This window comes from Schistocerca nitens, chromosome 5 (genome assembly GCF_023898315.1).
Source record: "Schistocerca nitens isolate TAMUIC-IGC-003100 chromosome 5, iqSchNite1.1, whole genome shotgun sequence".
Classification (NCBI taxonomy): domain Eukaryota; kingdom Metazoa; phylum Arthropoda; class Insecta; order Orthoptera; family Acrididae; genus Schistocerca; species Schistocerca nitens.
In genome coordinates, this window is record NC_064618.1 from 208,653,949 (window position 1) to 208,679,817 (window position 25,869).

At 42.5% G+C, this 25,869-nt stretch overlaps 1 protein-coding gene across 1 annotated transcript in view; it reads right to left on the bottom strand.

Moving 5' to 3' along the window:
* Window positions 1-25,869, bottom strand: part of LOC126260225 (glutamate receptor 1-like) — a 1,552,181-nt gene that overhangs the window by 23,423 nt on the left and 1,502,889 nt on the right. Inside the window, exons 16-18 of the mRNA XM_049957528.1 lie at window positions 15,389-15,497; window positions 8,899-9,036; window positions 3,786-3,860 (exon numbers count right to left, since the gene is read on the bottom strand). Of these exons, the coding sequence (XP_049813485.1) occupies window positions 3,786-3,860; window positions 8,899-9,036; window positions 15,389-15,497 (322 nt within the window). The remainder of the gene's footprint in view (window positions 1-3,785; window positions 3,861-8,898; window positions 9,037-15,388; window positions 15,498-25,869) is intronic.

Sequence of the window (25,869 nt, forward strand, 5' to 3'; positions counted from 1 at the left end):
TATGGAATAATGTTCACACCGGTTGGACTCGAATATCTGCAAAAATACTACAAAATCTTTATCTCCAGAATGGCAAAAGTTTGTGCAGCCCTTCAGAGGGCAAAGGATGGGTACTTTGAAGAGGCTTAAATCTAAATCATATTCACTTTACTTAATGATAAAAATATAAAACACTTGTTTTTTTGGTCTGTTTGGTTTTAAAATGTGTTTACACGTTAAAATAAAATATATCGTCATACAACGTAGGCTTTCATGACTGGCGTCTTCTTCTAAAACTTCAGGGCTGAGAGGCCGATTTTCGTCGGAAGATGTCTCCCGCAGTTCGAGACGAAACGTTAGAAAGCAATTTTATTCGTCGGCCACGGCCTCTCAGCCCCGAAGTTTTAAGTGAAAAAGTACACAGTTTTTATAACGAGTGATAAAAAAACTTCTAGCCAGTAGTGCAGAACTATCCCATTACTACACATACTGTCCTAGTTTTCCCAGTTTAAAGTTCTGAAACCTTCTCGTATAACCGCTGAGAATAATTTCGGTGGTATGGAATGTCCTTACGTGATTCCTCATTCACTTTTGAATTTCTCTTTATGCAGATGAGTCTGCATCAGTAACATTTCTATCCACTTGTCATGAAGTGAGCACACTGCAGCACAGACTCAATTAATTTCTACAGAATATTTTGTTTTTTTATTTTATGAAACAGTACAACAGCTGCTATCCAGTCATGATTATTGTAACATCCATTTCACTGTTTTTAATTTTGTTGTTTTGATCTGTAGTAAAATGTACGTAATGATTTGAATTCTGTTTCAGCTTTGCTCTTTTTTCCACACTTTTAGTGGCCATACTGTGCCCTGCTTCATGTTATTTAATTGTTGTTGTGACTCAACTAAACTATCTTAGGAGCTTAGGAGCCTACAGTTGTTTAACTTGTCACACTAAGTCGTGAAGAGTGACTCCTTAAAATCCTGTCTGCGCCATCTAATTAGTGCAGTCTTGTCCACATGGTCGCTACGGGATTGATACGTATGGCCAAAGCTGAAGAACATTCATTCATTCATTCAGTGGGAAACTTATGCTGTAGTACCTAAAGTAACAGATGATGTATGTTAATAGACATTCCTGCGAAATTCAAGGTTTGTCTTCAGAATATTCTTCTTTGAGAAGGCACACAAAATATACTGAGGAAAATCTTAAAGAAACTAAATATATCACTGAAAAAATACTATCAGCAATAAAAGGTTCTTCAGTTCGGGAACGTTACGGCCCATTTTAAAATTTTAAATGATCATCAAGCTTATCTAAATGCAGAATAAATTTACATTCGAAACCAGAAAAAAACACACCTTTGAAGAACTCAAAGACGCAGATGAATACTGAGTCTGACGGGTTTAAATCAGCAAATACGTTCAATATCTTAGTAAATGAACTCTAAGGACACATAGACAATTGGTGCAATTAGTTAACAAAGGCACTTTTGCATAAAGTGAAGGTTTTTGCAGGCACTGCTAAGGTAAGAGAAAAGAGAAAATGAGAGAACATAGTAAATAATAAGAGTATTAGGGAATAGCTTGAATTAGATAGTACTACTCAGAAATAAATTCAAGGCAGCTGAGATATTACAGAATACATTTAATAATAAAAACACTGACAACAAAAACAGAATGCAAAGAATAGGCCAGAAGCTGGTGTTAGGCAGGCAACAAGTTTTATATGTGGGAGGTGGCACATTAACAAACAGTAAATGGGAACAATATCTCTGATTTTGGTGTGCTTTTGAAGCTGGAGTTAATCTCCAAAAATATGTTTCTGCTTTGTAGGCGAACAGTATGGATTTTGATGAAGGCTCTTTCCAATTGTGGTCGAAAAATTGGTGCACTTTACCAGATGACGCAATCTACAATCAAGAAGAATTTTACAGAAAACAGTGTCTTGTAATTATTCGGAAACGGAGCACAACTGACTATTTTCGCATCGTGAGTGGAATTATAAAACCGTGTATTTCCACGACAACATCCAGATATGTACTAACAAACATTCAGAATCAAGGCAACTATTCAGCTAATTTATCAGAATAACCGGATATTCGTAATAGAAAGCAGCTTTACATATGCTCCCAACAGCCTTATATGATGCTTTCAAGTCCTTAAAGTGCTAAATTGCATAAGATATGTGTGTTAATGAAAGATAACAGAAAAATTTTCTTTTTGTGATGCTACAGTTCCATTTTATTATGGTGCTGGTCAACTCTAGAAAGGTGTTGAAGAACATAGTATAGGACATTTTGAAAGTAGGCCTGAAAATCAATTATAATAAGACTCGTGTAAAGTGTGATTGATACACTGAAAAAAAAATAGAATAATATGAAGCAACGAAGTCACTGAATCAAGTGACGAAATTTTGTAAATAACTGCTGGAAGGTCAGGTAAGGAAATAAACAGAAAAAGAAAATTGACTTAGAGTTATGATTGATACAAAATAAAAATTTTAAAACCAATGTATATTGTCAGTTTTAAATTATAGGTATGTGATATAAGTTTTGTTGATAAGAGAATCATTAAAAAACTGAGAGTTCTTCCCCCAAATATATATATATATATATATATATATATATATATATATATATATATATATATATATATATATATATGTTACTCACTAATCTGTAGAGAACTTGGGTTTGTATGAGCATTAGTTACGGCGATATAAATGTGTGCATCCTCCACTAGCAACAGAGTTAGTTGCGTTATACGAGTACACCGTTTCATTCGAGACAAAGTTAAGTACTCGATGGTGAAGCCTGTCAATAAGAAAGGGGAAACTGGAAGCTGGGTGATACTGTCTTTACCACCTCTCTTATTTATAGGGATTGCCCCGGGTACTTGACATGCAGTAGTGCATACTGCTAGGCTGCCAATTAAAATTTAATGTACAATACAGCGCCAAGAGACATACCTCATAGTGAGTAATTACCAGAGGGCTTTGTTGGTCTGATAATTTTATACCTAATATTGAGACGATAGTTCTAGATGGTATAGTTACGTGTTTTTCTTTGCACTGAGTTGAACTGTTATATTGCTCTACAGTCTCTTTATCAGTTATATCAATTTGAATTAAGTCTGAAAGTCCTCAGTGTACTTCACACACCGTGGCCGTATATTGCATGTTTGGACGTGACTGGATTTAAACCACCCGCCCCCCCTCTCCCCTCCATCCCCCGAATAAACCTCCAAAAACATTTGTCATTTACGAATTCCCTTACTTCATGTTTCTTTCCGCAACAACTCCCAGAAGGGCACTATCGTGTGTACGTTCAGGATTTAGTCAATCTTGCGGCAGCAGATGGACTTATGAGGGGGCCATAAGTTTCTCGACGACGAAGTCTTGCGGCCCTAAACTGGTTAGGAATCATCAGAAGACACCAAACCAGATAGCTCATAATGCATTAGATAGTTTGGGTTTTACTAACATGAAGTTCACGAAAAATTAGTGCTATTGCAAGGAATAACTGTGGTAATCTATAACTAGCATGAAGACCCAGCTTATTTCTGCAGAAATCACAGACTTACGGTAATTGCCAAGGTACTGGCAACTACTGTTCCGTGTTCATAGTATTGTGGACTAGAACGCATTGAACTCAGGCAACAATCTTCGAAAAATTAAATTATGTACAGAAACTTGAAAAGTCAGTCTAGCCTCCCAGCTTACTGAAATAATACGTGCCAGCAGATATTAAGCAGCTAGGATACAAGTCGTCGGTGCGCTCCAGTGTCAAGCCGGTGACTCACCCGTCCATTCTCGAAGTCGGCTCCCCCACCGATGGTCAGCCTCGCCTTCGCCTTCATGGCATCCGACAAGGGAATCTGTCAACAGCACCACACGGCAGCTCAGTAGCGTTGTTCACTCAGCAGAGGTTGGTGGAAGATTTATTTTCATGTGCTGTCTTTTGTGTAGAATAGTCTTCCACACATATGTATATTCTACCAGCTAAATTAGCTTACATCTACCGCCTGTACACCAAATTTTGGAGGTTTATGAACACCAAGTTATACATCCAGAAGGCAAAAGTCCGTGTTCGAGTTTTGGTCCAGCACAGAGTTTTGATCTGCCAGGAAGTTTCACCAAGTTATATAGTTTCTTGATGCGCTAAACAGTGTTACTCATGACTTGTGGAGAGGATTCCATGACTAGTTAAGTTGACAATGGACATTGAAACATTCATAGAAGGACAAAAACTGACGTATTCCGTAGGTAGTGTTGGGGAATTTTGAGATGTTCCGACTTTCAGATAGAAACTGATTCGAGTAGTGCAGAAACAAGCGAAGGCCATTACATCAATCGAATGATCAATGTTCTCATCCAAAACAATGTTATGTGCAATACAGACAATTTAAAAGTTGCTGTTCTCACTTTCCGATAAAACGTCTGCGGGTCCATCAGCAGTATCAGAGTTTTAAGAAATTTTCAGGTCATAATTTACAAATATTATCTGATGATATGTCCCAACATAAATACGCAGCTACACAGTTATACGTGACGACCTATAACAGTACGGCAACCAGGATTTCAATCCATGTCCCTGAGTTTCAAAGATAATGGGCCCCTATTTTGTAGAATGAGTTACATAGTTTCCTCAAAATGAAATATGAGGTAATAATTACAACATTACTGAGACATACCAGCTGTCCTTTTTCTTTTACTCAATTCCTTCATTACTTCTTTATTAACATTTTGATTTACAACTATGTGAAATTTAGTCTCAAGTTTCGGTGACAGTTTCAAACGAAATAGAGTTGCTCATTTACGAAACTGGTGGTCTTCAGAAACGACAAAGAGGGTATACAGTCACTATTCGGGTTCATCAACCACGCTGACAAGAAACGGCAACTTAAAATGTGAGATTTCTGCCATAGTAAATGTATTTTGGACACTAATAAAATTACTGGATGTATTTGCTTTTATCGGTCCATAGAACATAGACAATGTACTCCAGACAGGGGAGCTCGCGAACTAAAAGGATATTTTGATATTACTCAGTCACAGGCAACATATACAAAACAACTAGTTACATTATGACAGTGTAGAAGTTGAACTACTTGGACTGTTCTGCTAATAGGGGTGGCAGTGATATAGTAGTGACGACAGATGCACATTTGCTAAACAATGTCCGTCAGAGAAGCAAAAGTATATTTTCTGAAATTCAGCTATTTTTATCAATGATTATTGGCCATGAAAAAATCTCGATAAAATCAATATAAACCTTTTTGATCATGGGAGAAAATAATTTACAGAAACTGTATTTTACGTAAATTATACAAATAAACAATAAATAATTCATATAACGTTCCACAGTGTCAAATACACGGTAATCCTCTATCGTAAGTAGTTTTTCTATTCTTAAGACGGACAAAGTTTCTTTGTATGGTGCCTACTGTGGACGCGTACATGTGTGAGAAGCATCTTGATTCATGTCGAATAAACAAACCAGAAACTGAGGATTTATGTCTCTTCGTATTTAATATAATACAATAATGATTTAAATTAAAAATGTGCTGGAATATGTACGTTCTTTCGTGGCCACAAATCAAGTACTCTTCCGTCTTTCAGATAGTAACAGAGTCAAGAAAATTTTTAAAAAATCTTAATTTCAACCTCACTTCATCGATGTTAAACGACGCATGGACATATTGTGATCTGAATGTGATGAAATTTTCAGCCTCATGAAGATGATGTATTTTGAAAACGAACTACGATACAGTAGGAACAAAATCATTTTCTAATTGACTTTCGGAAACAGAACTTGTTTTTCACAGCAGTCGTGAATGAAACTATCATTCATTTCAAGTATTCGCCTTGGAATGTAAGCATTTTGATAGGTTTCTGTATATTTTCTCTAAAGAGTAGTTTTTCTACATACGTCAGCCAAATTATTTTCGTTAAGAGATTTACTGCGGCTGTGAGCACAAGCATAAAAAAGACCTTTACCGTGTACTTGCTGACAGTTACGTGGATGGTATATTGGTCACGGGAAAGCGGCGCAGTAACACCGGCATTGATCATACCACGAAGATTTTCTCGACCGTTTGTCTTAGTTGCTGTTCTTGAATCTTCCGGCTCATTTGTTCGTGGTCCATGAAACCTTTTTTCTGTTTCCGTGTCGGTGTAAACCAAAGCGATGTTGTCCGGACATGGAGGACACAGAGAGAGACAGGAACTGTCGATGACATGTCTTGCTCAGGCCGTCCAACGGCTACTACTGCAGCGGATGACCGCTACCTACGGATTATGGCTCGGAGGAAACCTGACAGCATCGCCACCGTGTTGAGTAATGCTTTTCGTGCAGCCACAGGACGTCGTGTTACGACTCAAACTGTGCACATTAGGCTGAATGATGCGCAATTTCACCCCCGACGTCCATGGCAAGGTCCATCTTTGCAATCACGGCACAATGCAGCGCAGGCCAACAACATGCCCAATGGACCAGTCAGAACTGGCATCATGTTCTCTTCAGCTATGTGTGGCGCATATGCCTTCAACCAGATAATCGTCGGAGACGTGTTTGGAGGCAACCCAGTCAAGCTGAACACCTTAGACGCACTGTCCAGCGAGTGCAGCAAGGTGGAGGTTCCCTGCTGTTTTGGGGTGGCATTATGTGGAGTCGACTACTGCCGCTGGTGGTCATGGAATGCGCTGTAACGGCTGTTCGATACGTGAATGCCATCGTCCGACCAATGGTGCAACCACATCTCCAGCATATTTGCGAAGCATTCGTCTTCATGGACGACAAGTCGCGCCCCCATCGTGCACATCTTGTGAATGACTTCCTTCAGGATAATGGCATCGTTCGACTAGTGGCCAGCATGTTTTCCAGACATGAACCCTATCGAATATGCCTGGGATAGATTGAAAAGTGCTGTTTATGGACGACGTGACCCACCAACCACTATGAGGGATCTACGCCGAATCGCCCTTGAGGAGTGGGACAATCTGGACCAATAGTGCTTATTGTGGTGCAACATGCATTTCATGAGCAATAAAAAGTGTGGAAATGATGTTTCTGTTGATTTCTATTCCAAATTTCTGTACAGGTTCCGGAACTCTCGGAACAGAGGTGATGTAAAACTTTTTTTGATGTGTGTATCTAAATGCTCCGAAAGTATCCTTAAACAACCTCCATAATTTTGTCGGTGGAGTCCAGATTAACCTTGCGTAATTTATGACTTATCTATGTAATTTTTTATTCTTACATTATTGTCACCCATACAACAATGCCACATACTGACAAAAACTGAGGAAATACACTCCTGGAAATGGAAAAAAGAACACATTGACACCGGTGTGTCAGACCCACCATACTTGCTCCGGACAATGCGAGAGGGCTGTACAAGCAATGATCACACGCACGGCACAGCGGACACACCAGGAACCACGGTGTTGGCCGTCGAATGGCGCTAGCTGCGCAGCATTTGTGCACCGCCGCCGTCAGTGTCAGCCAGTTTGCCGTGGCATACGGAGCTCCATCGCAGTCTTTAACACTGGTAGCATGCCGCGACAGCGTGGACGTGAACCGTATGTGCAGTTGACGGACTTTGAGCGAGGGCATATAGTGGGCATGCGGGAGGCCGGGTGGACGTACCGCCGAATTGCTCAACACGTGGGGCGTGAGGTCTCCACAGTACATCGATGTTGTCGCCAGTGGTCGGCGGAAGGTGCACGACCTGGGACCGGACCGCAGCGACGCACGGATGCACGCCAAGACCGTAGGATACTACGCAGTGCCGTAGGGGACCGCACCGCCACTTCCCAGCAAATTAGGGACACTATTGCTCCTGGGGTATCGGCGAGGACCATTCGCAACCGTCTCCATGAAGCTGGGCTACGGTCCCGCACACCGTTAGGCCGTCTTCCGCTCACGCCCCAACATCGTGCTGCCCGCCTCCAGTGGTGTCGCGACAGGCGTGAATGGAGGGACGAATGGAGACGTGTCGTCTTCAGCGATGAGATTCGCTTCTGCCTTGGTGCCAATGATGGTCGTATGCGTGTTTGGCGCCGTGCAGGTGAGCGCCACAATCAGGACTGCATACGACCGAGGTACACAGGGCCAACACCCGGCATCATGGTGTGGGGAGCGATCTCCTACACTGGCCGTACACCACTGGTGATCGTCGAGGGGACACTGAATAGTGCACGGTACATCCAAACCGTCATCGAACCCATCGTTCTACCATTCCTAGACCGGCAAGGGAACTTGCTGTTCCAACAGGACAATGCACGTCCGCATGTATCCCGTGCCACCCAACGTGCTCTAGAAGGTGTAAGTCAACTACCCTGGCCAGCAAGATCTCCGGATCTGTCCCCCATTGAGCATGTTTGGGACTGGATGAAGCGTCGTCTCACGTGGTCTGCACGTCCAGCACGAACGCTGGTCCAACTGAGGCGCCAGGTGGAAATGGCATGGCAAGCCGTTCCACAGGACTACATCCAGCATCTCTACGATCGTCTCCATGGGAGAATAGCAGCCTGCATTGCTGCGAAAGGTGGATATACACTGTACTAGTGCCGACATTGTGCATGCTCTGTTGCCTGTGTCTATGTGCCTGTGGTTCTGTCAGTGTGATCATGTGATGTATCTGACCCCAGGAATGTGTCAATAAAGTTTCCCCTTCCTGGGACAATGAATTCACGGTGTTCTTATTTCAATTTCCAGGAGTGTACATTAAGACCTCACAACAGTGACGTGGAATGTAAATTTTTATACGGTGAGAATTAGCTGCGCTCTCTCAGTGTAATGCAGGAAAAGTTACAAATTAATTGAGTTTTACTGTGATGTGTGTGTCAGTGTTGTGAGAAGCACAGAGACTGGGAAGTGACAGAGCTGCAGGGGAGGTGCGCCCTGCTCACCTTGGCGCGCGCCGCGTCCGAGTGCGACTTGTAGCAGAACTCGGCGAGCGCCACCAGGATGGCCAGCAGCAGGCCGCCGATCAGGATGTAGAAGATGCCCGCCACGTTGCTCAGCGACAGCTCGTTCCGCGTTGCGTCCTGCCGACAAGTGATATGTATTTAGTGGACTTCCTGCGCGACTGATAGCAAAAAATGGTTCAAATGGCTCTGAGCACTATGGGACTTAACTTCTGAGGTCATCAGTCCCCTATAGAACTACTTAAACCTAACTAACCTAACGACATCACACACATCCATGCCCCAGGCAGGATTCGCACCTGCGACCGTAGCGGTCGCGCGGTTCCAGACTGTACCGCCTAGAACCGCTCGGCCACACAGGCCGGTGACTGATAGCGGTCACTGCTGGTGCTCTGCGATTACTGAATCGTGATGCATTCGCTGGGCACCTAAGTGGCCTTCTTATATACCCGTACATTTCCTTCATAACGTCTTTTCATTTCATTAGGTAGGATTCTTCCAGTAACTATGACTACGAAACAAATGATACGCTGTGGTATTGCTTCACTTCCAACAGTAGCAGCTACACGTAAAACCGAAATTACTGTCGCCACACTCCCTGCATTTTACTACAATCGTGTTGTAGAACTATATGATAAATTTGAAATACCATGCTGTTTATGACATTTAAAAATTCATCCACGCTGACAGTCGAAACACATATCACAGTAGACAAACAACCATTGAAAACGAATTGCTTTCCACACAACTAATCTTTAAACTGAATGTCACTGAGTAAACACAAATGACTTCCATAGTACAATAAAACTCGAATAGAACAACATTTACTTGCCGGCCCGTTAGATATCATTAACAGTGCACACGTTGTTCCTTCACTCAGACGGAAAACAAACGAAATTATTACACTACTGGCCATTAAAATTGCTACACCACGAAGATGATGTGCTACACACGCGAAATTTAACCGACAGGAAGAAGATGCTGTAATATGCAAATGATTAGCTTTTCAGAGAATTCACACAAGGTTAGCGCCGGTGGCGACACCTTACATGAGGAAAGCTTCCAACCAATTTCTCATACACAAATAGCAGTAAACCGGCGTTTCCTGGTAAAACGTTGTTGTGATTCCTCGTGTAAGGAGGAGAAATGCGTACCATCACGTTTCCGACTTTGATAAAGGTCGGATTGTAGCCTATCGCGATTGAGGTTTATTGTATCGCGACATTACTGCTCGCGTTGTCCGAGATCCAATGACTGTTAGCAGAATACGGAATCGGTGAGTTCAGATGGGTAATACGGAACGCCGTGCTCGATCCCAACGGCCTCGTATCAATAGCAGTCGAGATGACAGGCACCTTATCCGCATGGCTGTAACGGATCGTGCAGCCCCGTCTCGATCTCTGAGTCAGCAGATGGGAACGTTACCAAGACAACAACCATCTGCACGAACAGTTCGACGACGTTTGCAGCGGCATGGACTATCAGCTTGGAGACCATCGCTGCGGTTACCCTTGACGTTGCATCACAGACAGGAGCGCCTACGATGGTGTAGTCTACACAATGACGAACCTGGGTGCACGAATGGCGAAACGTCATTTTTTCGGATGAATCCAGGTTCTGTTTACAGCATCATGATGGTTGCATCCGTGTTTGGCGACATCGCTGTGAACGCACATTGGAAGTGTGTATTCGTCATCGCCTGGCGTGATGGTATGGGGTGCCATTGGTTACACGTCTCGCATTGACAGCACTTTAAACAGTGGACGTTACATTTCAGATGTGTTATCACCCGCCGCTCTACCCTTCATTCGATCATTGCGAAATCCTACATTTCATGCACGACCGCATGTTGCAGGTCCTGTACGGGACTTTCTGGATACAGAAAATGTTTACTGCTGCCCAGCCAGCACAATCTCCAGATTTCTCACTAATTGAAAACGTCTGGTCAATGGTGGCCGAGCAACTACCTCGTCACAATACGCCAGTCACTACTCTTGATGAACTGTGGTATCGTGTTGAAGCTGCATGGGCAGCTGTACATGTACACGCCATCCAACCTCTGTTTATATCAATGCCCAGGCGTATCAAGGCCGTTATTAGGGCAAGAGGTGGTTGTTCTGGGTACCGATGTCTCAGGATCTATGCACCCAAATAGCGTAAAAATGTAGTCACATGTCAGTTCTAGTGTAATATATTTGTCCAATGAATACCCCTTTATCATCTGCATTTCTTCTTGGTGTAGCAATTTTAATGGCCAGTAGTGTATATGATAAATTTGTAATGCCACGTTTTTTATGGCATTTAAAAACTCATCCATTCTGACAGTCGAAACACATGTCACAGCAGATAAACAATCACTGAAAACGAATTGCTTTCGACAAATCTAACCTTCAAAGTGGAGTCACTGAATAAACACAAATGACTTCCGTAGTACAATAAGACTCAACTAGAACAAGATTTACTTGCCCTCCCGCTAGGTGTTCTTACACTCAGACGGCAAACAAAGGAAATTATTACTTTAATGAATCAACCACGACGCCCCGACTGTAAGGTCACGACGACCCTGGAATCTGCGACGTACAGCTGGAAAATCCCTGCTGTAGACCACGGCCTCTTGCCCAAAATTAAATCAGCAATGGGGCGAATGCTGACCATGAAAGTGGGCATTGGAAGATTAGGATTTATCGTTCCGTCTACAACCGGTTTACTAGAGACGGAGCACAAGCCGCTTGGGACACGCGGTGCATAAGAAACTGGATGTATCCTTTCCAAGGAAACATTCCGGGTATGTAATATTATCGATTTATAGAAAATATGGAAAATCAAAATATGGTCATCTGGTCTGGCAGTTCCACGGTACTTGATCCTACTGACACAGTTCGACTCATTGGTGCCGCACTTCCGCATAAAGCCTCCACGAAAAAACGGCTGTGAAGTCTTTTTGTGGAATTTGAGTATGATGGTCACGCAAATGTGATGGGAAAACGAAAGTATCTGAAAAAGTGAGAAATACTGCTACGTGTACATTATCTCCCCATACTGGATAATTTTATAGAAAATTTATGAAGAGACTACCTTGATGAAGAAAACCTATTTCTTAGGCTACTTCAATCACCCATATGAAAAAATGGTTCAATAGAACGAAATGAATTTGGAACAAGTCATGACAATAGTAAAACCGTCATTTGCAGTAGTGCGAAAGTTACACTTTTAGCTGTTTAAAGAGGCTGTACAAAGATAAATTGTATTGCCTTGAGAGGAACCGAGAAAATATTTGCTTTTTAGTAAGAAAATATACTTGTCATTAGCAAATGGCCTAACTTCCCAGTTTCACGGTAGATAACCAAATCAGTCGTCGTCGAAAGTCCTTGTTGCTTCCTTGTCTAAATGTTTATTTCTTCGGGATTATCTCTTCAGCGAGTTAATTAATTGGAGGACACATACGGTAGCGTGCTGTGTACTCCCAGGAAAATCTTTCTATGAGCATCGAATCTCATTATATGGATTGTAAAAGGCCGGGTTCAAAAACTGTTACCGAAACACAAATGATGTCAGGTTCTAGTTGCGAATCCGGACTAGTAGGACAGTATCGCGAAACTAATGCTCAGTACTTGTTTTACAATGATCTACAAGAACTTCGCTGTATTTCTATAGATTGAAATGTATCCTCTTGCCTTGGGTAATACTTTTCCAACCTTTGCCTCGTTACTCCGGTTACCTCTAGAGTTCATTCAATAAGAAGATGAAAAACAAGTTTTGCTTTTAATCAACTTAAAAGCTGCTCGTGTGCACCTGAATAATGCGTGCTTTAGTAACATTAGCACGGCTCTTTACATAATTTGCATAACTCTCCATAATAGGGAGATAATTTTATTAACCAGATGAATATTCTCGTAGCACACTCATCAACAAGTAATAAGCATAAGTAGATCCTACTACGACTACATGCCAATATCCGTTAATTAAATAATTCAAAATGCTTATGTCTACACATAAGTTTCAAAGGATGATTATAAAGTAGATAAATCTGAAAATAAAGTAACACAGATGACAGTCATTTGTTTTCCCTGTGTTTTAACTTCAAGAACACTTTAGCACCAGTACCTGCTCACAGCATAATACGTTGTCTTTCTGCCCTGATAATTATTGCGATTGTATTTCTCTGAGAATATCTGTATACCGAAGCTAGTAATTGCGAAACGGAAGGCATGTGGAGTCCATAAGGAAATTATGATGGTCGACATTTTAGGTAGTTTCTGTACAGGAACAGTTCGCTATCTGAATATGTTGATACCTGTCGCCATCAGAATTCACATATCGGGATGGAGGGACATTAAGACATTTATATCTGTTCTCTACAGCGAAAAAATTAGAATGTAGACATGTCACTTTTAAAAAAACACAAAATGAAGTGCGAGTATTCACAGCCATACAAAGACAGGAAACGAATTCGGGTAACACGGAGACATAATTAATATATAATGAGTTATTGGTAAGTGGGGATCCTTTATGTCAAAAACTCGGTGAATGTATTAGTTTTCAAAATTCTGTCCACAAATCTCACGGTCACACTGCGTATACATGATGATTTCGCTGCCGCTACCGATGCTGTTTTATTCAACCCGCAGTGCTATTCTGACCTTGAAAACCACGCGCGAGATTAGTACTACACGAAAAATAAGCAGGCCCATTCTGTAGGATATATAATGTAGTTAAATTTTCTACTGGGATATGTTGGAGGCCATGGTTTTCGAGTTATTCAAGAAAAAACATACAAAAGCGACTGTCAAACGCACCTCCAACTCACACACATCCCTCAACAGTCAGGATTTCTGGTGTGGTACATTGTTCGTGGCACTCCCCGCTCCACTGTAGAAAAATTTCCGACCACACGAACTATTAAGGATATTCGATCTTTTTTGGTCTTTACCGATTGGGCTATTACGCCACGAGCAAAGTTGGCTACTTATTTAACATTAACAATTCAAACGTGCTAGTGAGTTTAATGAAAGAAAACGGCAACTTTTTTAAACGTGAAGCTAGAACAAATTACGTTGACAGTTCGATCAAAACTTAACCCTTAGAAGCACAGTAGTTTCGTAGTCAGAATGTCTGATGAAAACAACGATGTAACTGTTTTTTTCTGCTGTTAAAATTCGCATAATTGTGAGGTAACATTTACACAAACGTCAATTTTGCCGTTTGTTAGTGTCTGACTAAGCTGTTGGCGTAATAATGCCCGTCAGTAAAGACGAAAAAAGGCCAAGTATGGGTAATAATTCATGCTGTGGTAGGAGGGTGTGCTGTGAACAAGATACTCGAAATCTTGGACGGTGGGAGCTCAGTGTGGGTGTGGGTGTGCTTGCCAGAGTCACTTTTGTACGTTTTTCTTGAATCACTCGAAAACTAAGGCCTCTAGAGGAAATGTATCCCAGTACAAAATTTAACTACTTTAAATATTCAACAAAATATCCATGTTAATTTTTTTATGTAGTTTGTGCGTAGCGAGTGAGAGAGTATGAAAGTCTAGCACATGATTTTTGAAGGCCAGATATATCATTGCGGGTTGCATAAAACGACATCGGTAGGGGCAGCTGAATCTCCCTTTATACGAGGCCTGTTCAGAAAGTAAGCTCCGATTGATTGCCAAATTGAAACCACAGTGAACATCAGAAATGTTTTACTTGTAACAATTAGCTACACCTTTCAGCTACTTCTCTACGTAGTCGCCGTTCTGACTTAGACTTTTGTCATAGCGTTATACCAACTTTTCAATAGCCTCATTATAGAAGGCAGCCGCCAGTGCTTTCCGCCAATTCTCCACGCTGGCCTACACCTCGTTGTCTGTGTCAAAATGTTGTCTTCAAAGACAGCGGTTCATGTGACCAGAGATGAAACTCAGGGGGAGACAATTGCGGACTGTATTGTGGGCAATCTCACATTTCCATTTGAAAACGATGCAGGAGCATCTTCATTGCACCTGCAGAATGCGGCTGAGAATTGTCTTGAAGAAGAAACAGCACGACAGTTATGTAATGTTAGCTGCATAGCTTCAGGCGAAATTTCTGACCAGGCCCTCGTACTTGGCGGCAGACACTATTTTCTAGACATCTTTACGCACTCACTGCGAGCTCAGAAATGAGAAGAGCGACGTGATGCTAACTGGGGTTATACTAGAGACACTACCCAACACATCTGTGCAAAGCTTTATCGGATTTTCATAGTCGTTTCCATTTCGCGACCGATCGGAGCTTACTTTCTGAACGCCCCTCGTATAACGAGGTTGTTCTATTGTCGTGAAATTATGGGTAGTAACGGCAGCTTCAGCCATTAAAATCGTGCCCACACATTCCACAGGCACGCTGCGTGTACATGACGGTGATCTTGTGTTTTACTGAACATTGTGAGTAGTAGCGGCAGCAAAGTGCAGGAGGGTCGCCGGTTTGATCTGCTGAAGGCACGCAGAGCGCACCTGCTTGTCGCTGTGCTTGCACTCGGTGCGGTCGTACCACCAGCGGTTCTTCAGCTTGGTCAGCTCGCCGTTCTCGATCAGCGTCAGAACAGCCAGGTTAATCGGGTCCCTGCAAAGAAAAAAGACGTCTGTGAAGCACAACTTGAGCACAACTTGCTAGTGCTATCACATAAAATATTAAACTTCAATTACCAGTTTTGTCTGAACTGACTTTCCATTAATGCTCATACAACTGTACAATTCCATGCGAGACGGGGAGGTGAGCTATACCCGAATCGACATTCTGACAGTCTTGTTAGGGGGTTTCTCTCATGGTTAGAGACATGTAGCCTGACCACATCACTGTCTCAGAAACACAAGCCCCCCCCCCCCCCCGCATTTCGACCCCCACCCACACTCAGAGTATATGTATTAGATTAACGCACGACTGCGAAGTCAGAAAAGGCACCGACATAATTAAAAAATAATAATTAACTGAAGCTGGTGTTGGTGAGTGCAGCCAACAAGACGGACAAATATGAATTGAATTAGTACCTTCAGCTCCTGACCGGCGTTGATGAATATCAGCGCGGACAGATGAAAATGTGTACCCCGACCGGGACTCGAACCCGGGATCTCCTGCTTACATGGCAGACGCTCTATCCTTCTGAGTCACCGAGGCATAGAGGACAGTGCGACTGCAGGGACGATCTCGCGCACGCCTTCCGCGAGACCCACATTCTCACCTTGTATGTCCACTCACTACATTCGTAGTGTCCCACCCCAACACACTCATTACTCGTGGAAGACATTCTAACCAAGTCCCGTAAGAGTTCGGGGAATATGTGTGCATCCGCACAGAAGAAGACGCCATATCCATATAAGTACATAGTTCTGACAACACCGGCCATGACCTTCTTCTTCTGTGCGGATGCACACATATTCCCCGAACTCTTACGGGACTAGGTTAGAATGTCTTCCACGAGTAATGAGTGTATTGGAGTGGGCCACTACGAATGTAGTAAGTGGACGTACAAAGTGAGAATGTGGGTCTCGCCGGAGGTAAGCGCGAGATAGTTCCTGCAGTCGCACTATCCTCTGTGCCACGGTGACTCAGATGGATAGAGCGTCTGCTATGTGAGCAGGAGTTCCCGGGTTAGAGTCCTGGTCGGGGTACACGTGTTCACCTGTCCCCGTTGATATATATCAACGCCCGTCATCAGCTGAAGGTACTAATTCAATTCATATTTCGTTCTGGACGGCTGAAGGTCATCAATGATGTCTGTTCTTTCGGGCATGTCCGAAAGAACAGACACCACATCCAAATAAGTAGACAGACAAATGGTTGAAGAGGACGGAAAAGTAGCTTTTGTTCCATAATTTGCCTGCAATACTACTTGTTTCTTCTGCAGCCACATGTATGGATAGCGTCCAATTATTAACTTTCTCCGTTTTGAGAATAAACAGTATCGAGTCCGTAAGTGAGTATTCATTTCCAGTCATCGCATTTCCTTTTATCTTTAGGAAGAAAGTGCTTAGCGAACCGACAACTTATACTTGAATTCTCCGTGCTTAGGTTCTTCCGTACCGATTTTACAAGCAACTATTGTGTAAACGCCAGCTCATTATCACCTCCTATGCCAGGAAAAGGGCACACATGCAGAATTTTGTTAATTTCTATGCGAAGGTGCACTGATCTGCAAAATTTCATTGTCCCTGCATGAATTCAGTTTCAAAAATGATCCAACAGTTGGCTCATGTAATCGGACAGCTTTTCTGATTTGTATAATAACTTAATAGTTTACAAGGTCTAACCATGAGTATACTATCACGAATGATCAAAGTTGCGCTCTACTAGGACTAGGTCGTTTTAGTACAGTACATAAATGAAGTAGTAAATGGTAGGATTACAGGTAGTGCTGATAGCATTGGTACAGAAAGTAACGTAAATAAATCTGTGAGAGAGAAACTACGAGCCGACGACTTTTCTTTACTTTTGTATATTTGTTTGTTTTGCACATAATTAGAGCCGCACATGGCTCAGTATTAGACTATTGTACGTTCTGTATCCTTACGAAATGTAAAGAGCAAGTGATAAGGGGAAAAAATTAGCTGATCGCGTAGCTTCCGCGCTTTTATCTAACGAAAACAATTACTTTTGGTGCAAGTTTAGTTTACATGCACAGACATAAAAATGTACAAAATATTATTGCCGTTTTTTGTACTCAACAGAACGTTCTTCATCACGATAAAAGGCAAGCGTTTCTTGTTATTATTAATAAGTGCGAGATTTCTTTGTGAATAATAGAACCATGTTTTATATAATCTCGACGGAGTATCGAAGCGATGTGTGATATGTTTTCGTTTTGTAGTGTTTTAATTTTAGATTTTTTTAGGAATTGTGTTTTCTAGTTGTATATAATAAATCTGTATTGTTTTTTATGTTTGCTATAATATCATTCACGTTACTATCAACGATCTCCGAATAAAACGTGAATTAAATGCTGACAATTTCAATTTTGCTATAACTACTGTTTATTTGTAAGTAGCAGAAAAGAGGACAGCTATGTAGAACGAAAACGTTCCGTAGGGTACGCGGTCCTTTATATATTCTTAGTTTCTAGCCGATTCATCGCTTCAAGTTTCGTCGGGAAACTATTAAGACTCTGAGCGCTTACCGAAACAAAGCGATCGAAATCAGGACTGGTAATGGGTATGGAACACACCTAATGTACGGCTAACGTTGTTACTTTAATTTTCTATGAAAGCGGTGCTGATAGACAATAAAATCGGGTTAAAAGCTGTGAGCTGTCTGGGGAAGTTAACCGCGCATTACTGCGCAACTGTTTCACCAGGTATCTAGTCTAGCTTACCAAATTCCCAACCAGACTAACATTAATTATAATCCTTTAATAGTCATACAACAACCGGTAATATATATATATATAAGAGAATTTAAATAAAAAGAAATAAAACAGTTTATATTTGGAAATTATTGATCATTGAAATTTCAGCATATTAAACGTGAGTCATAACTAAGCTGGTGCCTTATTTAGGACTGTGAAAATGTGAGTTTGTAATCTTACGGAACACCTCAAATAGGGAGCCAAGATTGGGAGACTACATACAACACTGCATTCATAAAATAACACACAAAGAACGTTGAAACATATGCAAGAGGAAATTAACCACAACCAACCGATACAATTTTCACCCAAAGAAGTTACGTTCGTAGCACAATCCTGTCCGTCATGTAATTACCACACACTGGTATACTAAATTCATACTAACTCTGTGTGAAATCTTCCCGAAAAGAATAGCTGAGGGCTACTTTGATGAATACACCACATGCTTCACGTGGTCAACTTGGTTTACACAAAGAGTGTAACTCCACAATAATTTTGATAATTAAAATAAATTAGATCGAAAAGTAATTTACAAAAGAAAAACCTCGAACTGGTTACTATCGTCTTACTATTATCCTGATGGGTCAAACAATTGTATAAGCACGTGGTACTGGTCTCACAAAGTACGCCCCACGTGAGTTGAACATAAAGAAAAGTTGCTATATTGAAAAATATTGTGAAGACGAGACCTTATAATCACACGAGCATTCGCATTTAAGACTGATGATCTTAGTTAGAGTTACTGATCAACACGTGGTTCCACTTTACTCACAAAGTAGTGACAAAGCAACTACCGGAAGATATTCTGAACTTCACACCCGAATTACACTGCGTTGCAAGTTAAGATAACATTAGATATTTTAGAGCTAAACCTGAAATAAAGGTGATTAAATTTTCAGTTAGGCTGAACTTAAGAAATCCATTGTCCTACGGACTTAGTAGACACGTGCTTAGCCGGAGATCTTACCACTTCAGACGCTCGCCACGGACAGACTGACCTGCGCTCCTACCGAGCGTGCTTCCCAGATACAAACGGAAGTGACCAGAGAGACAGCTTCCTATGCCAACATGACAGGGGACAGACAGAAACATGCTGAGAATGGAAACCTCTCTGCTTTTAGAAAGCGTAGCTACCTGTTCCGACGTTGGTCCTACTGTTCTCTAGCAGACAGGCTTGTTTGCTACCATCCAGCATGCAACTACAAATACATTTGCTCATTCATCCTCTCACACAGAAGGGAAGGGGGATGACAGTATTTTATCATATACAGTATATAAAAGAAAGCGGATGTAGGTTCCGTATGAGACTGTGTGACATGAATTACATATAAACTGTGTTTTAAAGTGTAGTAGTGTGACAGATAGTTCTTGTTTATGTGTAAAATTAACACGTTCCACTACTCAGTCTCCTCCCAGATAGTCAGAAACACCACAGTAAATTTAGAAGAGGAATTTATGCCGTAAATGACAACAGACTTAAGAAATTAACATGAAAGGAATCCAAAAGAGACCTTTCAAGCTATCAAGAAATCTATCATTGTCTGCGCTTACTTGTGATGGTCTGCGGTAGCCTACGGCAGAGTTAAAATTCCAGGACGATCGATGGAGGCCTGCTATACTTGCAAATATTTAATGGAATCATGGCGTTCATTAATTAAACGACAAATTCTTTGTCACTAATGCATTCCTAATTCACCCTTGAATTTCAAAAAATGGGTCAAATGGCTCTGAGCACTATGGGACTCAACTTCTGAGGTCATTAGTCCCCTAGAACTTAGAACTAGTTAAACCTAACTAACCTAAGGACACCACAAACACCCATGCCCGAGGCAGGATTCGAACCTGCGACCGTAGCGGTCTTGCGGTTTCAGAGTGCAGCGCCTTTAACCGCACGGCCACTGCGGCCGGCCTCACCCTTGAATTTAAAATGATCCTATTGCTCGGAACTTGTTGTGTATAAGAATATGAACTCCACTTACATCTGAGATGCTCTGTTCCCTGTTTGTTAATCTCTAGTGATTTAGGGATACTGTGTTCAGCCCAATTCAAGATGACATGCCGTGATTTCAAATCGGTATCTCTCCAGTGGTACTGCGTCATAGACTCCATACACTTGACCGTTCTTTCAACTTAGCAGTAAGAAATACGAACACTGAATATTGAACCACGATGAAGTCATAATTCTTTGCTGATTTTGCAATGCGATGTAATGACGCAAAAGGAAAAAAGGCCTGAGGTTAGATCTGACATTTATCAAGGTGATAATTTCTATCAAAATTAAAATCTAGTGTTAATTTATTGTTTGCGGTTACATTCTACGCCTGTCTGCCAGACCTGTTGACGGGGAAGGCCGGTAATCGCTCGCAGTACCATTACTAAAGCAGAACCAGGAGTAGAGGCACCTGACCGGAAACCTGCTTGTGTCACCATACTCTGGCTGCGACACTACCGTTTTAGAGAAGATGTGTCTGACATAACGGCATCAGGGTGTTAGAGGAGAAAAGGACGTCGGTAAACAATGGGGAGAATTAGGGATCATCTGTAAATGAGAACAGTTCAATAAAAAATCACACATGTAGAAAAGCGAAAATACTTGGTCCATTGTATATAACTGCGACCCATAGACTAGTCGCTAAATGTTTAACGTATGAGGACTATTACTAAAGAGCTGTGCTTGATTTGCTGGGCTAGATTTAGCGCTAGGTTAATGAGAGGTAACCTGTAATAATTGATATTACCCTTACCTGAAAAGTGTGATATACTGCCGGCTAATTTATATAACTAGAGGATAACCTGAAATTTCTTATTCATTTTATACGTACAGAAAACGCATTAAAATTCACTGTTGAGAAGCAAGTCGTACACACGCACGAAGGTGTTCTCTTGCGGTCACTTTTGCACGATTGGTCGGCGCTTAGCTGACCGCCCTGACCTTAGAGGCGGGTGCAATGACCTCTCACCTTTCCATCTGTCGTCAGCAGTGGGCGGCCACCGTCAGCCGGTGGTCCTGTCTCGGATACGGGGGATTACTAGGGCAGCCCTCGGAGGCGGGATGTGCTGGCTCAGCGTTCACTGTTCGTTATGAGTGACGTTAGCTTACCGAGTGTCGTCGTAATTTGCCTATAATTATGGCTAAGGAACTGGGAGAGTTGAGTGAGCTGATATCAGTTTCCTATAATTATAATGGAGGGCTCATCTGGCATCTGCGTTGGGTCGCGTCATTAAGAACATTTGCAAGTTTCCTGTTGAACGAAGGTGTTGGTGATTATCTGTGGCGACCGTTTTCTACACAACAATTCAAGAGTTCCAACGAATCTTCTCCAGGCTCAGACACATCTGGGGGATTGGTAAACGAATGTTTAAGATGATGAGGACCCTTGTGTTCCAAGTACAGATGCTTCACATACTTTCCGTAACTGCTCCAACTCTCCGTCTACATTCCACATTGGAAATCAGGCACGGATTTCTCCACGATAGGACTGAATTATCGATTCTGTAGGGAAAATACGAGTGCTTTTAGAAAAAGTTTTCTCAGGATTACTTTCTGACAATTTTATTGGAAATTATCCCTCGCCTCTAATATTTTCGCTACATGGACATAGTAGTACGTAAGTCCCCTGAATACGTTTCACTTGGTACTGAATTTTCTGGCAGTAGCATTGAGACCATATTGCGAAAAAAATGTACGACCTCATGTGGGGCAACTGCTGACACATGCCACAGAATGGAAGACAGGATATTTACGAGGGGCGTACAATAAGTAATGCAACACTTTTTTCTGAAAGCGGGTTTGCTTTATTCAGTATTACAACACACCATTTAACATTCCAGTTGATGTGTACAAAGATAATTTGATATCTGACAAATGCATCTGACTTTATTTAGAAGTACTGGAATGTAGTAGAGTTAAATTACACGATACCGACGGAATTAGATTACGAAGTGAGACACAAAAACTTACAGATGAGTTATGCTGTGTGAGCAGCAAAATCAGAAGCAGAGACGACATAAAAAGCAGACTGGCAATAACGAGGAAAGCATTTCTGAGAAAAATGGAATATAAATTTAATTGTTGGGTAGTCTTCTGAAGGTATTTCACGGGAGTGTAACCTCGAACAGAAGTGAAACGTGGACGATAAAGTGTGTAGACGAGAAGAGACTAGAAGCTTCAGAAATGGGGTGCTGCCGAAGAATGACAGAGATTAGATTAATAGGTAGAATTATTAATAAGGGGCTGCTGAATGAAACTGACGAAACGAAGGGATCAGTTGATAGCACATACCCTGTAATGCCAGTCTCTGAGGGAAGAATGTACGTTTAAATTTGTAGAGGGACCCCAGAGTTCGAGTCCAGTAAGCAGATTCAAATGGAAACAGGTAGCAGTACGTATGCAAAGATAAAGAGCCTTGAAAGGGATATAGTAGCGTGGAGAGCTCCATCACACCGGTCGTCCTACTAAAGACCAGAACAACAACACCTTGAAAAAAGAATTTCCTAGCACGCAGTGGATTTCAGTCAAACAACGAAGCCAATTAGTGGACATTCATTTAGCTATTATGTTACAGAATACAACTACACTGCTGGCCACCGTAAATGCAACACCCTGAAGTAAGCATCCGAATCAAGTGAAATTTACACCATGGGTTTGCAGCGATGAGATATGCAACTGATTAGAATTTCAGCGCAGACGCACATCACGCCCGCCTGTGGCGCCACCTCATAGCGCCATTTAAGGCTTGGCGATTTCGACGAGTGTACGTTCGGCACGTGTGTTTACCTTGTGGTTGTTTCACAAGACGATCAGTTATGCCTGGTAGACAACAGCGAACATCTTTTGATCAAGTATCCGAGTTCGACAGAGGAAGGATAGTGGCTTACCGAGATTGTGGATTATCATACAGAGAAATCGCTAGTCGTGTTGGACGAAACCAAACAACTGTAATGCGGATATGTGACCGTTGGATCCAGGAGGGTACGACGGACCGACGTGGTCTATCGCATTCACCTCAGAGCACCACTGTACGTGCTGATAGGCAAATTGTGCGCATGGCAGTGACGGATCGCTCAGTGACATCCCGAACCATAGCACAGCACATCGCGTCTGTAACGCATCATCCAGTGTCTGCGCGTACCATTCGACGCCGTTTACAGCAGAGTGGTCTGTCCGCAAGACGTCCATTGCTTCGTCTACCATTGACGCAGAACCACAGACGTCTCCGTCGCCAATGGTGTGATGACAGACGGTTGTGGACGGCAGAATGGAATGACGTTGTCTTTACTGACGAGGCACGCTTCTGTCTGCAGCACCACGATGGTCGGATTCGAGTGTGGAGACACCGTGGAGAGAGGATGCCGGACAGCTGCATTATCCACCGCCACACTGGTCTTGTACCGGGTATTATGGTATGGGGCGGCATTGGATATTATTCTCGCACGCCTCTAGTACGCATTGCCGGTACTTTAAATAGCCGGCGCTACATATCCGAGGTGCTGGAGCCAGTTGTCCTTCCTTACCTTCAGGGCTCGGCCACAGCCATATTTCAACAGGATAATGCGCGACCACACGTGGCACGCATTGTCCAAAGGTTCTTCGTCAATAATCAGATTGAATTGCTTCCCTGGCCGGCTCGCTCTCCGGATCTTTGGCCGATAGAAAACATGAGGTCCATGGTTGCTCAACGAGTGACCCAGATTACATCCCCAGCTGCCACACCAGATGATCTTTGGCAACGTGTGGAAGCTGCTTGGGCTGCTGTACCCCAGGAACACATCCAACGTCTCTTTGACTCAATGCCGAGACGTGTGGCAGCGGTGATCTCCAACAATGGCGGCTACTCTGGCTACTGATTCTGGCAGGAACCACATGTCACAGACGTCTGTAAACGTAATCATTTGATACTTGGTCAACATGTTATCTACAAAATAAATCTTGTTGTGCTACCTCTTGTCTTTCTTGGTGTTGCATTTACGGTGGCCAGCAGTGTATATACAGAGTTACAACGTGTGAGTAGCAGCGAATCTAACAACACCTTCTCACTCAGTCGTAAGGAGTATGCTAATGTAGGATGGGGAATGAGACCACAAACCTTTCGTGAAGCGGGCAACGAACACAAGTGGCAAAGGCTAGGATTTAAATAGTGATAGTCGCATCACTAGCTTTTCTTTAACAATCAGGACATCAGTCATATATCTGGCAGTATGTGGACGGAGCGATTTAAACTGGACTCACCATGTAATACCAATCGTCGGAAAGGCAAATGCAAGACCAAGATTCATTTAAAGACCTCTCAAGAGTACAGTCCATTCAAGAATGAAGTTGCTTAAAAAATTATCGTTCTACCGATATTTGTTCATTGTTCGTCAGCATGGCGGGCTTACCAAGTAGAACTGATGGAGGAACTAGAGAAGTTCCTAACAAGAGCAGTGTATTTCCTAACAAGTTCGTTTAGCAAGCGCCAAAGACTCGGCGGTGATGCACTACACATTTCCCTGGCCCATGCTGTAAAAGAGCTGTTGTGCATCACAAAGTGATTTTACTATTCCGCTGCCGACGGCATACGTTCCTAGAAGAGACGGACAATGGACTGCATCCTCCCATAAATGTATATCGCGAAAAGACCAAGCAAGTAGAATGAGAGAGAATAGAGCTCATGCAGAGGTTTGCCAAGAATTGTTCTTCCATCTGTCATCCGCGACTGCGATACTACAGAGGGGAAATGATAGTGGTACATGAAATACCATGTATTACAAACCGTAACATGGTTTGTAGGTGTAGAAGATAATGGCTTGTATTCGGGAGGTTCAAATCCCGCTTCAGTAATCTAGGTTTATAATTTCCATTATCTTAGGGTAACTGTGGGGCTGGTTCCTATGAGGTAAACACAGCCGAATTGCCTCACCACTCCGAGCGTGTGCCGTGTATCTACTGATTTCCTTATATACAGGGTGTTACAAAAAGGTACGGCCAAACTTTCAGGAAACATTACTCACACACAAATAAAGAAAAGATGTTATGTGGACATGTGTCCGAAAACGCTTAATTTCCATGTTAGAACCCATTTTAGTTTCGTCAGTATTTACTGTACTTCCTCGATTCACCGCCAGTTGGCCCAGTTGAAGGAACGTAATGTTGACTTCGGTGCTTGTGTTGACATGCGACTCATTGCTCTACAGTACTAGCATCAATCACATCAGTACGTAGCATCAACAGGTTAGTGTTCATCACGAACGTGGTTTTGCAGTCAGTGCAATGTTTACAAATGCGGAGTTGGCAGATGCCCATTTGATGTATGGATTAGCACGGGGCAATAGCCGTGGCGCAGTACGTTTGTATCGAGACAGATTTCCAGAACGAAGGTGTCCCGACAGGAAGACGTTCGAAGCAATTGATCGGCGTCTTAGGGAGCACGAAACAGTCCAGCCTATGACTCGCGACTGGGGAAGACCTAGAACGACGAGGACACCTGCAATGGACGAGGCAATTCTTCGTGCAGTTGACGATAACCCTAATGTCAGCGTCAGAGAAGTTGCTGCTGTACAAGGAAACGTCGACCACGTCATTGTATGGAGAGTGCTACGGGAGGACCAGTTGTTTCC